This window comes from Echinops telfairi, unplaced genomic scaffold (assembly GCF_000313985.2).
Source record: "Echinops telfairi isolate 266 unplaced genomic scaffold, ASM31398v2 ScPeMD7_7424;HRSCAF=8462, whole genome shotgun sequence".
NCBI lineage: Eukaryota > Metazoa > Chordata > Mammalia > Afrosoricida > Tenrecidae > Echinops > Echinops telfairi.
In genome coordinates, this window is record NW_022111324.1 from 40409619 (window position 1) to 40426861 (window position 17243).

Below are 17243 nucleotides of genomic sequence, written 5' to 3' on the forward strand. Positions count from 1 at the left end.
AAATTATGAAGAAAAAAAGCTAAAAAACGGTTAAAGGGTAGATTAGAAGACCAAGTAAAGCATTCTCATGAACTGTGCATATGCCTGAGGTTAGAAAACCAGGAGAACAGGCTCGCATGTCTCAAGCTGATGGAGCTCAAGCAATCAAGGCAAGGCTTGAGGTCTAATGTGCAACACACGTCTATGACTATTGAACCACATCAGAAGCAACAGAAGGAAGAGGAAGAAATATATAGAATCAGTACACAAAAGGAATTGGCCAGCTTTCAAATATTTAAAGATATAGCATATAAAAAGACCAATGTTACTAAAGGAAGAAATTCAACCTGTACTAATGGAAGTAGCAAAGTCAAGACCCCAGGATTTGATGAGATATCAATTAAAAGGTTTCAACAAACCAATGAAGCAATAGAATGACTCACTAGTCTACCTAAGAAATACGGAAGACAGCTACCTGTTAAAATGACTGAAGAGATCTGTATTTGTGCTCAATCCAAAGAAAGGTGACCCAAGAGACTGCGGCAATGACAAAACAATATCATTAATATAGCATGAAAGTAAAATTCAGTTGAAGATAATTCAAAAATGATGTGGCAGTACATCACCAGGGAGCTGCCAGAAATTCAAACTGTATTCAAAAGAAGGTACACAGGATTTCTTTTAAAATCCACGTCAGATGAAACTTGGCTGAAAAAATAATGCCAGAAAAAAATATTCTTTTTGTTTTATTAACTATTCATAACTATTTGACTGTGTAGAGCAAAACAAAATATGATTAATATTCAGAAGAATTGGATTTCCAGAACTTTTCATTCTGAGCATGCAGAACCTCTACATAGACTGAGAGGCAATAGCGTGAATGAACCAAGGGAATACTGGGGGGTTTAAAATCAAGAAAGGTGTGTCTCAGAGTTGTCCCCTTTCACCACAGGAAATCAATGTGTCTGCTGAGAAAACAATGCAAGCAGCTAGACTATGTAAAGAATGCCGCATCAGGATTGGAGTAACGCTTACTACCACATGTGGTACACAAAGGACACATCCTTGCATGCTAGAAATGGCAAGGACTTAAAACATTTATTGATGATCATCAAAAAAAACACGATAGCTTCCAAAGAACCAGAATCTCACATCTGAACTAATCGATGATAACGTGGTAAATGGAGAAAAGACTGGAATTGTCAATGATTTAATTTTTCTTGAGTCCGCAATCAAAGTTCATGAAGTAACAGTAAATTTAAAAAAAATACCATATCGCATCGGGAAAATCATCTACACATGACTTCTTTAAATGGTTAAAGAGCAAAAATGTTACTTTGAGGACTAATATGTGTCTGATCCAGCCATGGTCTTTCCAATTTCAGCCTTTGAAAGTTGGACAATGAATATGGAAGAATGTATATATCTGAATTATAGTAATGGTGAAAAATATTGAAATTACCATGGACTTTCAGTGGAACTAACAAATTTGTCTCAGACAATGTACAGCCACAATGATCCTTCAAAAAGGACAATGACAAGACTTCATCTAACATACTGTAGACATATTATCAGATGACCCAGTCCCTGAAAATAGATGTAATATTTGGTACAGAGTCATGGACACAAAAGAGATGGATTGACAAATGACTGCAACAATGAGCTCAAAACCATTGTGGGGCGGTAGCAAGGCAAGGCAGTGTTTCATGGTACTATACAAAGGTCAGCTAGGAGGTGCAGCTGACTGGATAGCACCCAACAACATGTGCTAGCTTGCTCTTGCTTCTAAAGATCCCTTCAAGTACTATCTTCCACACTAAAAGAGAGCCTCCAAAACTAATTATTGGGCATGAAATGTCTATTTCAGACTATTCCTTTTCGTAGATGTTTTACAGATTGAGTGCCAAGTCTATGTGATTGCCCATCAGCACTTCAAATTCAGCATATTTAATTCCAACCTAATTCATCTGCTTAACATTATTTCTAAGAGTGCTGCTGCATTCCCAGCCATTCTGCATCAGCAACAGTTTAAAGAACATTTGGCTTTTCTGCTCCTCAAATGTTTCACCAAATTAGTTGATGCTTTCTTTCGCCTCTAGTTTCATAGTTCAACCTGAATCAACTCTGTCAATGCCTTTCTTTCAGGCAGCATCACACTCCAGATTCTCCTTTCAAGTCTCGACCACACTGGGGGGTGAACTTTGCCTGTGCCAGACAGAGGGCTTGAACGAATACACTCACATATTAATTACAATCATGCTCCGCATGGTCATCAACTTCTCATCACATGTATTTAAGCATAGCCCACAGAAATTGTCCCAAGTTTTTAAATATAGTATCCTCCACACAATAAAAGGGGTGGGGTGGGGAGCAGCTGCCCTTGAGCACATTCTGAATCATGGCGACCCTTATTTATCAGAGAGGAACTACATTCTGTAGCGTTTTTAATGGCTAATTTTTCTTCAGAAGATCACCGGAATTTTTAGGAAAGGAACCTCTGAATTGATTCAAACTGCACAGGTTACTTCTTTGCACCATCCATGTATAATAGTATCCCAAATATCCAATAATTACGATTCTATTAATTTTATAGGTGTGAGGATCTCTAAAAGTTTTTGGAATAATTTCCTTTACTTTTAACTTCATTTTTTCCCAAAAACATTTTGAAGGCCCTTATATGTCACTTCTTTTCAGATTTAGCTAATTCTATCGATCCTTATTTTCCCACGCATTGATCCTCCCTGATTGAAGCCTCCTATTATTAATCAAGTCCTCAGCTTAAGTTAGTCGTTATTTCCTTCCATCCCATAATATGATCTTTTTTTCATAAGAATAAATGGTTTTCCTGTGAATTGGAGGAGTACACACTAGATCATTTTTTGGGGCAGTCTCTCAATTCTCTGCATGGCTTGCCCTATTCGCACCTTCCCCCTTTCCTTCCCATCTCCCTCTTTTAGACTAATGTCTTCCCATTCACCCAATGTACACCTGTCTACTCTTGAATCTACAACTTCCACTTCTCCCCTTCCTCTTCCATGACAGGTAACTAACAAAGAACAATGCCCTGCTTTATAAGCCCCTTAGTACTTTATTTTCACCTTAGTGAAAACGCCTACGAAGTTCGCCCTGGTCCTATTAATGTATGTACAATTTTCTCCTGGTCTCCTCTTTCTAGATTACCAGCTCCAATAAAGTAAGTTATATAGTGCACAGTGTAAAGCTTTTCCCCAAATCTGGGCTCAATAAGAAATAAAATGCAATATTTCATTAACAAAATTTTTAATACACATATTTTTGCTTCCTCAATGTTTTTCTCTAGGTCAGGAACAAAGGTTATGGACAATAAAACTCCAGGCCATTCCTTTTGATTCTCTCACAGTAGATATTCACATAATGTGTACATTTACCCACACAAAACGGTGAAGCATGTTTAACCCACCAATGAAAATATCTGTATTACTATAGTTTCTTATTCTGTATCAGAGAAACCCAAAATAATTAGAATCATTTAGGAAGATCTGGCCTTATTCACACACTATAAATGCAAAAATAGAAGAATATTAGAATATTTTCTATCAGCAAAATAACTGCCAAGTGAAATAACTTACCTTATAACTGAGGTAACCAAGTAGTATGGTTTCAAATAGACTTATCAATGCCACTGAAACCTAAAATATAAATTGCAAATTAATGAGAATATTCAATAAACTTAGAAAATATAATCATAATTACAATGCAAGTTTGTCTGTGTGCATTTTATTAACTAGAAAAAGGCATATTAACTTCCATACACAAGAAGTTTTCCAACTCCTGCACTATATCTTTTCATCAATGGTCTTAAATATAAAGGTAGAATCAGATTTGCAATGATGTGTGAAGATGTTGTTGTGTTCCTAATACAGACAAATACATGGAGCTCTCCCACTACATTGACATCCTATCCAAGCAAGAGTTTGTTGAAGATCAGTCAACAAAGATTGCAGCAGTACATCGACAGAGAACTACGAGAGGTTCTGGCTGGATTCAGAAGAGGATGTGGAACAAAGAACTTCATTGCTGATGTCAGGTGAATTTTGGTTCAAAGCAGAAAATACCAAAAAGATGATTATTTGAGTTTTATTGAATATGCAAAAGCATTCAATTGTGTGGATCATAAAACTGTGGATAACTATAGAAAAGGGGGACATCCAGAAAACTTCATTGTGCTTACGTGGAACTTGTACATGGATCAAGAGCCAGAAGACGAACAGAATAAGGGAATGCTTCATGACTTAAAATCAGGAAAGGTGGGCATCAGGTTTGCAATGTATCACCATACTCATTCAATCTGTATGGTGAGCAATCATCAGAGAAGCTGCATTATATGAAGAAAAATGTAGCACCAGGAATGGAAGAAGGCTTATTAACCAACTTACAAGCTGCACATGACACAACACTATCTGCTCAAAGTGAGGATTTGAACCACTTGCTGAAGAAGATCAAGGACTGCACCTCTCCGAATGCAACACAACTCAATGTAAAGGTGAAGAATATCCTCACAACCAGACCCAAAGGTAACATCATGATAAATGAAGAAATGATTGACATTGTCAAGGATTGTGCCTTGTGTAGATCCACGTCAATACTAATGGAAGCAGCAGTCATGAAATCAAAAGGCGTACTTACTGCATTAGGTAAATCTAGTGCACAAGATGTCTGTAGAGTATTGAAAAGCAATGGTATTTCTGTAAGGACTAAGGTACACCTAAGCCAAGCCATGGTATTTGAAGGCACCTTGTATGCCTGTGACAGTTGGACATTGAATGAGGAAGACTGAAGAAGAATTTATGCATCTGAAATGTGGTGCTGGAGGAGACTGGTGACAGGACTATGGACTGCTAAAAGGATAAAAGTATATGTCTCAGAGAAAATAAGGTAAGAATGCTCATTAGAGGAAAGGATGGCAAGACTTCATCTCACGTGCTTTAGACCTGTCATCAGGAGAGATCAGACCCTGGAGAATGACATCACGCTTGGAAAAGTGCAGGGGCAGGGATAAAGAGGAAGGCCCTCGACAAGATGGCACAGTGGCAAAATGGGCTCCAGCATACCAATGATGGTGAGGATGGCCCGAGACCAGGGCCAGGCAGCATTTCATTTTAATGTCTACAGAGTTGCTGTGAATCAAAACCGACTTGATGGGACCTAGCAACGAAACCCCACCACAAATCGCTGCCTTGAATAGTATCACCGCTTTCGATGTCTGACCCAAAACAATAGCTTCCAGAAGAATGTGTAGAAAATAAATTTTTAAAAAGCGCCTCCCATAGTATGTTCAATCCTCAAACAATAGGTAGCAGCAACACCTTTGACACTAAAGAAAATAATCCATCTGAGCAATTCAACATACTTTCCAATTTTATTAGGTGATCTTGCTAACTAACCTTCCCCATGACCCTTTAGCAATGGAAATATAGGTCAGAACCTGTGGTTAGCATTTCAACACCTAATCCACTAGGCCTTCAGGCTGCCTTTGAGAGAAAACAGTGTGTCTGCATTATGCTCTTAATGTTTATTTTATAGGGGCAGTTGCTATATCATTCTGAACAAATATCCATTTATACACATTCTTTTATTTTAATAAATTATTTTATTGAGGGTTCTTCCAGCTCTTACAACAATCCATACCTCCATTGTATCAAGCACATTTGTACCTATGTTGCCCTCATCCTTTTCAAAACATTTTCTTTCTACTTGAGCCCTTGGTATCAACTCCGTTTGTTTCCCCAATCTTCCTCACCCTCCCATCCTCATGAATTCCTGATAAATTATTATTGTTTTCATTTTTATATTTCTAATGTAAGCACAATTTCCCCAGATTAATTGTCTAACCTTTATTGTTGCAATGGGAAAAATAAGTGGAAAGATATCCAAAACATTCTCTGTAAGGGCTCTTGGCCTCTTAGAATAGATGAATAAAATCAAGATAAATAAACAAAAGCAGAAAATAACTGAGACAACTGTATTTGTTTACAGATTTTTGATGCTTAAGACAAATCTTGTTGAGACGGGCAATTAACACTGGAGTTTTAAATTCTGTCTTCTTCCAGAAACTAAATCATGAACTTGAATGAATACTAAAACATGAGAACGATAACAAGCAAATAAAAATATGGAAATTCAAGTAAAATATATTCAGAGGTACAGAAAGGGAGATGGACAGAAATAATCAAAAGCACGCAATGCTGGATTTTGTCCCTCGTGTTCTATAAATCATAATTGGTCATGTTCTTTCCTAAAAGCTCACAGTACTAGATTGCTCCTAGAACCCTGTATTAGTCAATGTTTTGTTCATTTCAGTAAATATTTTTGCAGGAATTACTGATGAGTTTATCTCGAAAGAATGTTACTATTTTCAAAAATGATTATTGAATAAAAGTAACTCTAATAAATCAGAATACATTCCAGTCCATAGATCATTATTCTTAAATATATTGACTTACTCTGAATTTGTACTTCACAAAAGGATCAGAATATAGTTCAGCAACTATGTTTTTATATAAAGACTTAAATATTTGAAAGGGGTAATTTAAGAGGGAGATGAGAAAAACAGTAGGGTAAAAGCAGAGTGAACCACTTGGAGGTTTGATAAGTTAAGTTGTTGAATGTAAACATGATGATCTGATATGCAACCCCCGACCGAATTCACAATAAAGTGTTTTTCTTAATGAACAGTCACTTGAAACCCTTTTACATTAGTAAATCAATATGACATTTTAATGTGGCATTGTGACTCAAAATAAATAACAACTTATTTCCAAAAAGTATGAAATACTTAGAAAAAATTAAAAGTTGATCACACAGTTATGGTCGTAGTGCACATACAGTTGAAAAATGCATATGGAATGCACAAACTTTGATATTATCATAACTTTAAAAAAAGAAATTGCACAGAGAACAGGTTTAATTTAAAAGGTGTTCTATGAGCAGGTTTGTTTTAGAACCTTTCCAGTTCCTCAAAACCTAAGTGTAGTCTGACCTCCATTTGCCTGTGGTGGAGGGAAGTAGTGACTTTATTTTTCCAATTACCGATCTTCTTGTAAAATAGCAAAATATGAAAAAGTGTCTGTAGCAGAGACAGGTGTGGAGGAGAGAGGAACGTGTAGAGACTTTATTGAGTATGGAATCCCATCGGAAAGGGAACAAAGGAGAGGTACGGGAGACTCTGGGGTAATTATAACAGCATAATTCAGACACTGTTCTCTCACAAAGGAGCCCTGCTCGGCCACTAGTTGAAATACTAATCACAAGATCAGTAGTTTGAAACCACAAACAGCTCTACTCCAGAAAGGTGAGCTGTCTCCTCTCATGAGGATTTACAGCCTCAGAAACCCACAGGGGCATTTCAACTCTATCCTATAGGGTCGTTATGAGTCGGAATGGACTGAAGGGCAGAAACTGGCTTTTTATGTTGAATTCTATCTTATAATTGCTTTACTGTTTCTTGAGCTCCGTTTTATGCTAGGACACACTTTTGTTTCTACAGACAAAAACAATTTCCTTCAGCCCCAATCTAGCAGTGGCATGAGCCGCTCACTCCATTTAAAAATGTTTGTTTTGTTTTGTATTTAGTAACAGTTTACTAAGATTTTAATATGATCTGTCTGGGGATATTAAGGTGAAAATGCAAATGTGTAAGGGGCTTTTCAAAGCATGTATTTTATTGTGAGTCTAGTGACAATTTACACAGCAAATTTGATTGCCATCCAATAGTTCACATCCAAAATGTTCTGAGACATTGGTTACAATCCCCAAAGGTGCCACCATTCTCTCTATTTTCACCCCATCTTCCTCACTATCATCCATCCAGTGACCCTTCGTGCATTCTCATCTTTCCTTTTGGGCAAATGTTGAATGTGTGACCTTGGAGTTGACTGTTTAAATTACCACAGTTCTCTGGGTGCTATTGCTTATTCTATAGGCCTATCTATTATTGGACTGAAAGGTGACCTCTGCCAGTGGCTTCAATAATTATTATGTCCTTTGTATCTTTGTTGAGTTTCTTCTGATTTACCTGTTTATCATCAAAAGCAGCGTTTTGAAATCTACTACCATTAAAACAGCTCTGGGGGAATAGTGGTTCCATATTGGACTGCTAAGTCAAGGTCAATAATTAGAAACCACAAGGCTTTCTACTCCCTTAAAGCTAGCTTTGGAAACCCAAAGGGGCAGTTCTACTCCAATATATAGCATCGCTATGAGTCAGTACTGACACTACGCAGTTTGGTTCTGGACCACACGAGCAATCAAGAAGGAGAAAGAGCTCACCAAGGCAGATTAAGGCAGTGGCTGCTGCAATTGGCTGGCGGATACCAGTCGTGCGAGTGGCACAGGCTGGGAACGTTTGCTTTGTTTCTGTTGTACACGGGGTCACTACGAATCATGCCCACATTGTTGGTAATGAACAATAAAAACTAGAATTCTTTTTCTTTGCAAAATTTACAATTTTGGAGTTCTGTCACTGGCACATAGATATTGATTATAGTTGTGTCTTCTTAGTGAATTGACCCTGTGCACTTTCCTTTGAAAATGGAGTTCGATCTAAAGTCGGTTTTATCCAAAATTATTATTGTTACTCTTAGTTGTTTAGTTTACGGTTTAACTTTTTATATATTTATGTTTAAGGTGAGTCTCTTTTAGGTCACATATTGATGGATCATGTTTTTTAATAAATTCTGCCCCTCTTTGTCTCTTTATTGGCATATGTAATCTATTTAAATTCATTGTGATTAGAAATAGATATAAATTATCTGTAGACATATTCTTATACTTTGTGTTGTCATATTAACTATTTCCCTGCATATCTGTGTTCTGTTCTTATTGGACATGGATTTTATTTGTATATCAGCTGTTGTTTTCATGTTACTTGAATCCTTACTATGTTGAATAGATTTGTTAATTTTCTTCATAAATATTCTGATGTTTACATATACCCACTTAATTTTAAGAGTCTATTATCTTGAATTTGTCTTAACTTAGCTACATGTAGTTCTGTAACACCATCATTTATCCTCATATTTTGTCTGAAGTTCGATTGTTTGTCATTTACAGCTTAATAGCTCTGCTTATTTTACTTTGTGTGATCTTCATGTAGGTGATGATGTCACTCTCCAAGGAACTCTCTTTCATATTGTAAGACTGGCCTGGTTTTTACCAATATCCTTCATTTCTGTGTATAGGGGCACCTTTTCAATTCACCATAATTTTTATAGGCCAACTTTTCAGAGTAGTATATGTTTCTTCACTGTGAATTCTTTCCTTTCAGGGGTTGACAGGTCCTAACCACTTCCCTTCTTGCCTGCTTGGTTTCTGAAGAGAAATCAGTACCTAGTCTTATTGGTGATGTGATATTTTGCCCATTTCCCAAATAATCACTTATCTCTTGATCTTGAATCATTTGATTATGACATGTTTTGGTAAACATTTTAGCATCTATTCTATGTAGGACTTCATAAATAGTATTGGACTTCATAAACAGTGAACTTCTCATAGTTTATGATATTCAAGAAGATTTTTGCCAATACACTTCTGAAAATTCCTTCTGTATTTTTTTACATATGCCTCTTATTCTAGAGCTTCTAATACAAATAAAGTATTCCTCTTGATAGTATCTCAAATGATGCTTAAGTGTTTTAAAATTTTATTCATTATTGTGTCTAATTGGTCATCAGACAAATTGGTATCAAGAGATTTTTCCTCTCTCATTCTTTCTTAAACCAAGGACGCACTGTCATTGCATCTATGCCACCTCAGTGACCCGACTGGACAGCTGATCTATAACGCTTCCAACGCAGTACGCTTTGACAGAAGTAGATTTCCTCAGCTTTCTCCCAAAGTTAAACTAGTGGGTTCAAGTATCAGCCTTTCTGTTAACAGCCCAGAGCTTAAGCCACAGCATTACCAAGACACGTTTCTTACACTCATTCTATCTGCTTCTGCATCCTTTCATTGGATCATCTGTTTCTGATGTTTTATTGAAATCTTCATTTCTAGTTGCTATTGTATAGTTTCTATTTACCTACTGAATTAGTGATTTTGTTCTTTTATTGTTTTCCTGAGTTATTTGAGGGTTTTATATGTGTTTTCCTTGATTTTTTTGAAGAGCTTTTATATAAAACTTCCAAATTCCTTCTCAGGTATTTCTATTAGCATTGTCTCCCCCCCCCCAACCCCCCTACCCCTGCCTATTTGAACAAACACATCCTGTTCATAAGATTTGTTATTGTTGCTGTTCTCAAGGAATTGAAGCATTATTTTATTTCTATACTAAGGGATGTCAAGGAACTCTATTATAGTATTCAAATACTATTCATACTATTCAAATAAATTATATTTGAAATACTATTCATTATCTTTCAATTCTACTTTCCATAAACCTTCTCACGCCCCCATATTTATATGTTAATCCGATATCCACTCACTTTGTCCTGTTATTTGTTTTGTTCTGATATCTTACAGTGGGTGGGCAGAGCATGGTTTACTGACATCATTCTAGTGAGATGAGAGTACTCACTGTCAATCCCTGTGAATTGAGTTTGTCCCTCAAAATATGTGGCAGCATGACTGGGCCATAATTATCAATGGTCTTGCAGTTATATAATAATATAATAAGACATGTATATAATGACTTAATCATCTATCATGATGTGATCAGATCTGATGTGATCTTAGGTAGGGGGATTGGGGTACCTTGATACAATATAAGGGAAGTTTTCCTGGGATAGACCCTGCATAATTTTTTTATCTTACATTTCTCAGCTCCTTAGAAGGAGAGAGAAGCCAGCAGAGGGAGAGAGATTTATTACTGTCCAGAAAGAAGATCTGAGAGTGGAGCGTGACCTTTGGTCCTGAACGGAGAAATCCCCAGACTCATAAGAAGGGTGATGAAAAGGAAATTCTACAGAGCCAAAACTGAAATCCTGCTCTGAGAGCCAGCACCCTGAAATCAGACTTCTTGTCTGCTAACTGTCAGAGAATAACTGTTGGAGCAGCACTAGATGACTAAGAAACACCATTTATCCTTGGGTAAACAAGATATCGGTAGCAGAAAGGGAAGAAGCAGGGAAGGGTAGTGGGCAGGAAAGGTTGGCAATACTGTGGCAGTCTATCTGGTAGTTCAGGAGTCTGTGCTTTCTCTGGATGAATGAGTACACTAGTCAGGGCATAGGAGGCTGGCAGGATGGGATGGGCATGGGCTACCACCAGGAACATGCAGTGTCGATCAGTGAGGGAGTGGTGAGGTGAGGTGAGGATTATGACATGGATGGAAGGAATGGTGTCGTCATTGGTCACGTGGGATACAATGTGCGCTGAAAATGACAAGGTGGGTAAGGTGGCAGAGTGGAAGGTGGGTGGAAGCACATTTCAGGCTACGAAGGGGTAAATAGGGGAGGGGAAAGGCTCCTACTAAGGTCCTGGTTGATCAATATGGTGGGGTTTGGCTTGCCTGGTGCTGGAGGTCACCAAGAGAGTTTGGGGGCTGGGGAGTGCGCTCCTCTGGTACCAATAATGACTTATGATTACATTTTCAGGGGTAATATTTGTGGCACTAAAATAGAGAATCAGCTAAAATGAGGGTTTTCTTCGGTTCTACATAGGGTCACTATGTGTTGGACCCAACTCTATGGCATCTAACAACAACAACAATGTGCACAGTGGGATAAACATTGGGTCCCTCATTGCAAGGTCAGTGATTCGAACCCACCAGACACTCTTCAAAAACAAGATGACTGCGGTTGTTTGCTTCTATGAAGATATATAGTCTCAAGAAGGGACAACACAGGCTGCCAGGGATTGCCACCAGGTCCCTCCCTGAGGTGCAAAGTATCTGACCCATACCCTAGAGACAGGAAAAGGCAGAAGGTTCTTACTGTAAGCAGTTGAACAACAGGGGCAGCCACAGCCTGCGAGCTGCCAACAGCCTGGACCCTAGCCCTTTATTGGTCCCTCCAGAGTGTTCGACCAGGATCTCAATATCCTAGCCAAGCTCCTCAACGGCAGTGTAGCAGGACTCGTGGGGGTGACCTGCGTGTTCCCCATCGACTTGACCAAGGCTGGACTGCAAAAAGTAGCATGGAAATGACACCTGGCCATGTACTCATAAGGGGCTGCAGTGAAGGTAACTTTGGTCACCCTGAAGAAAGCCTACAAGCTGGCCGTCAAAACCTTCTTCTGGCATTTGCTCATGGAGGATGGGGACAGCAGAACCATAAGATGGAGAGACTAGCTGGGATGTGCCAGTTGGTAGAGACACATTCCAGGAAATGTTCCAGATTCAGCTGCAGGCCACCATCAGGGTCCAGCCTCAGCGTCTTCCTCCTCCGGACCCTACATCACAGGTGCACATCATCACCCTTATTGCCTGGAAGCAGCTTTGCACTCAGGGCTGGATGGCCTCTACAAGGGGCTGGCGCCACTCTCCTCGGAGAGATTCCCTTCCTCATCTACTTCCCGCTCTTTGCCAGCTTTCACAGCCTTGGGTTCAGGAGCTTTCTGGGAAAGCTTCCTTTGCCATTTCTTTGTGTCAGACCGTGTCGCAGTTTCTGAAGCTGCTATTGCAGTGGTGCCTCTGGATATTTTGAAAACCCAAATCCAAACTCTCAAGAAAGGGCTGGGTGAGGAAGTCTACAGGGGGCTCATATAGTGTGCCGGGAAGCTCTGGATTTCAGAAGGACCATCTGCCTGCATGAAAGGAGCCGGCTGCCGGGCCCTGGGCACTGGGATTGACCACGTGTCTATTTCATTGGTATTTTACTTGCCACCATCTCTCTACTTAGCCCATTTTACCATTTTACATAGACTAGACAGGGTTCAGAGCAAGACGCTCCACCCATGTTATAATTTGTCCTTTAATTGACAGAACTATCTCATTCTGGGGAGAAATCCTAGCCTATTGTGCAAGGTGGATTTTACCTTACTCTCCCTAAATACCTGTATTCATCACCTTTGGGGATATGTTTACCAGGGATTTTCAGAACCCCTTAACCACCTACTTTTTTTTCAATAGCAAGTATGGTACTTGGTTTGGTTGTCTTAATGGTAGGGCCTTAGCAATTGGTACAGGCAGAGAATTATTTCTATACTTTATTTCATTTTACACGTGAACCTGGTATAGTCAAGGCAATTTCAGGATTTAGTTTTGCTAATTCCAAATTAATAATTATGGTTAGTGCTAACAATGGATTTTGGAGAATGGGAGGGTCAGAGAATCCAGGGAACTGTGACAGCCCTCAAAGTCAAGGCTTACTATGAAACTAACAAAGGCTTTCAGCCTGTGCTGGTTGAGGAATTTGATTATCGACTAGCTGAAGAACCTGACCATATACACGCGAGAGCACAGGCTCTCGGGACCCATCTGCACCAGTGTTCATGGAAAACCACTTGAAATGATGTGAACTGGTTAGATATCCTAAGATGGAAAAGATTAATAGTATCAGAAAACCCATACAGAGCTACGAGTGGAAATCTTTGAGGAAAGCTGTACATTGTTCAAGAGGAAGTTGTGAGAACATAACACGGGGATGAATGCTTCACAGTTTAAAATTAAGGAAGGTGTCCAACAGGGATATATCCCATCACCATGTTTATTCAATCTGTACACTAAGCAAATCCTCAGAGAAGCTGAGTTATATGAAGAAAAATGTGCCATCAGGTTTGGAGGAAGACTTATTATTATTAACACACTGCGAGATGCAGATGACACAACTTTGCTATTTCAAAGTGAGGATGACTTGAATCACTTGCTGATGAAGACAAAAGGATTTTAGTCTTTAGTATTAATTGTAACTCAATGTAAAGAAGACCATAATTACCACGCTGGACCAATAGGTCACATCATGATAAACAGAAAAGTTTGAAGTTGTCAAGGATTTGTCTTGCATGGATCCACAATCAATGCTCATTAAAGCAGCAGTCCAGAGATCAAACAATGCAGTGCATTGAGTGAGTCTGCAGCACAAAACACCTTTCAAGTGAGAAGAGCAAGGATGTTACTTTTCAGATTAAGATGCATCTGACCCAAGCCATGGAAGTTTGACTGGCTGCATACACATGTGAAAATTGGACATTGAATAAAGAAGAATAGAAAATAAGTGATGCGTTTAAATTACAATACTTGTGAAGAATGTTGAAAGTACCATGGACTGTCAAAGAAAGAAAGTTTTGGGTCTTGAAAGACAGCTAGAATGCTCCTTAGAATCAAGGATGATGACACTTTGTCTCACATACTTTGAACATGCTATCAGGAGAGACCAGTCCCTGAGCAGCATGCTTGGTAAATGACTGGGGCAGTGAGACAAAGGAAGATCCTGGACAAGATGGATTGACACAGTGGCTCCAACAATGGGATCCAACAAAACAACAGCTGTGATCATGGCACAGGACAGGTGGTTTTTTGTTCTGTTGGACGAAGGGTTGGTTGCTCTATGTCAAAACTGACAGGGTGGCACCTAACAACGACAACAAGAACATGAGTTGAAGTAGACTCACTGGCACTGGGTTATTTTGGTTTTGAAGTTTGTGTTTTGTTGTTGTTCTTTGTGTGTGTGTGTGTGTGTGTGTGTGTGTGTGTGTGTGTGGTGAGTGTGAAATAGCAAAAGGCATTTGGGGAGTTTATTGAGCCTGGAGGTAATGGCTTACTTGGTTTTATCCACACTCTCTAAATCATCAATAACAGCATTAGGAAAATATCAATAGAGTGGAGAGCTGAGTCAAAAATAGAAAAACATTAAATTTTTGTCAAAATATGCTCAAGATAAATTCAACAGTAAGATGAAATTATCTTAAATATCAATAGATTTCACTTTAACAATATTTACTTGTGAAGTATCAATAAACAAAAAAGTATAGTACGAAACAAAATTTTACATAACCTGTAAGCCCCATAAAGGTAGACTTCTGTTCACCCAAAAAATATGAGACCTGTGAAAAGAAATATAACATTTTAGTATAAAAATATGAAAAACACACTCATTTAAAAAATAAATTTTCAAAATTTTATATGATGCTGAAATTTTAAAAATCAAGCTTAAAATTAGAAATCCTAATAAGGCTTCAGTTTCCTTTTAGCTGATATTGAGTTCTATCCAGCAGTACTTAACTTCATCTTTAGGCCCCTGTTCATAACGTATAAAACATAACACACTGCCATAATGCTGGCTGCAACTCCTGAGAACACCATGTGGACACAGAACCTTTCCATAGGGGTTTGGGGTGGTGGCCTTCCTGAAGTAAGTTGAGGGTCTTCTGGGTAGGTTTGAATCGCCAACCTTTAGCATATAAATTTTTATAATAGGTCATCACTTAAAGAAATATAGCAGGTAAGCTAAATCTCAAACTCTCTACTAGTTTGCTTGTTATTTGAAAATTGTTTAAGGGCTCACCATGAATCAGAATCAATTGGATGGCAGTTGGTTTCAATTGATGAAATGTAAGAATTTATTTTTTTAACCTGAAAATATTTTAGTAATACAAATTCAGAATTATAAATAAGCAGAATCAAGTCAGTAACTCAGACTATAGATCAAAATAAAAATTTTATTTAGATTTTTATAAAGTCGCTAACATGCCAACAACCACCTCTGATACGGTTTGCATAGAGCATAATGAAAAGAGTGAGTGCCCTTTAATACTCCATAAAATTATATCATTTCTGAGGTTAAAAACTGATTACACACTGCAAAAACACCACGATTGTTTTAATTTCCCCCAGTTATCATTTTCAACTAGTCATACACTTATGTGCATCATTTATTGTAGAGGTCATTCAAATGGCGCCCATCTGAGTAATATACTCTACTTGGAAAAACATAGAAATAGGTACATTGTGTGACCAAACCCTAAAATGTAGATTAAAATATGGGGGAAATTTGATAAAAAATAAGCCCACTTATTCATTAAACCAAAAACCAAAAAGTCTCCCCTCGAGTTGATGCCAAATCATAGGAGTCCCACAGCACAGGGCGAAAGTGTCCCTGTGAAAGTCCCAGGCTGTGATTTTTATGGGAGTGGAAAGCGGCATTTTTCTCCCGCCTGGTGGCTGGGGGTTCCAGCTGGGGGCCTCGCAGACCTCAGGGCTGTTAGTGATTACCAGGCCACCAGCGCTCCCCAGATTACGCTTTAGAGCAATTCAATATGATTAAAGGAATCACACAATGCATTCACTGTATTTCAAACCGTTGGATATTGTTTTTCGGCAATACGTGAAACAATAGCAAAGAACACTGAAATCTCTTTAAAGTTTGCATTTTAAAGTCTTTGGAATCATTCAGAGACACTGGCTGGTACTTTAGACTAAATTGCACTAGAGTTCCAGAATAGCCCATCTCCTGGGCTAACATCGTCAGCTGTCCCAATCCAAGTGTGCTTCTCTATACCAAACAAATCCCACTTCAGACTTTCATATTTCAGTAAATGGCACCAAAACCCATTATATTAGGTTACATCACAACTTCAATTTCATCTTAGATATTTTCCTCTCCTGTTTTTCAAAATTGAAGTCTTAACAAATCTTACTGATGGGGACCCTCCAGCTGTTTTAGCCTCCCTCAATATTCTTCCAAATATTTCTCCACACTTCAACCTCAATGATCCTTTCAAAATGCATTCTAGAGCACATTCTCCCACTACTAACTGCCTTCATACTTTTATTAGAATAGCGAACAAAATTATTTTAACAGAGGTTCTTCAGACTTATTCAACTGTGCGAAACATGCTCCTTCCTACCACAATCCTTTTTGCATAATCTTTCCTCTTTGTAGAGATCTCAACAAAACCCTCTGTTCCACAAGAAAAATTTTCACACACCACACACTAACCACCACTCACCATGGTTGTAACTTTGTTTTTTATAAAATAAATCTTGAGTGCCTCCTCACCTAACTGCAAGTTTCCTAAGATTAAATCTTGTGTCTATTTTCCATCCTATTGTAATGTCAACCTTTTACGGAGTACATGCACTCAGGATCTGAGCACATGGGTAAATGTACATGCTGAATAAGGACACTCAAAATACATGAGTAAGCGATGAAAATAAAAGAAACATGGCTAATGAGTTCGGCATACGCTGTTTTCACCCCAACCCAGCCTCCCTGCCATTGAGTCAATGCCGACTCATCAAGACCCTTTAGCACAGGGTAGAATGACCATGTGGGTTTCGGAGTAGGAAGCCAAGGGTTTCTTGCACAGAGCAGGTAGTGGTTTGAACTACTTATCTTGAAGTTTTCAGC

The 17243-nt window shown here is 38.5% G+C and overlaps 1 protein-coding gene across 1 annotated transcript in view; it reads right to left on the reverse strand.

Annotated features, from left to right (window-relative positions):
* Nucleotides 1-17243, reverse strand: part of KCNT2 (potassium sodium-activated channel subfamily T member 2) — a 480656-nt gene that overhangs the window by 310773 nt on the left and 152640 nt on the right. Inside the window, exons 4-5 of the mRNA XM_004700062.2 lie at nucleotides 14889-14937; nucleotides 3588-3647 (exon numbers count right to left, since the gene is read on the reverse strand). Coding sequence (XP_004700119.1) covers nucleotides 3588-3647; nucleotides 14889-14937 — 109 coding nt within the window. The remainder of the gene's footprint in view (nucleotides 1-3587; nucleotides 3648-14888; nucleotides 14938-17243) is intronic.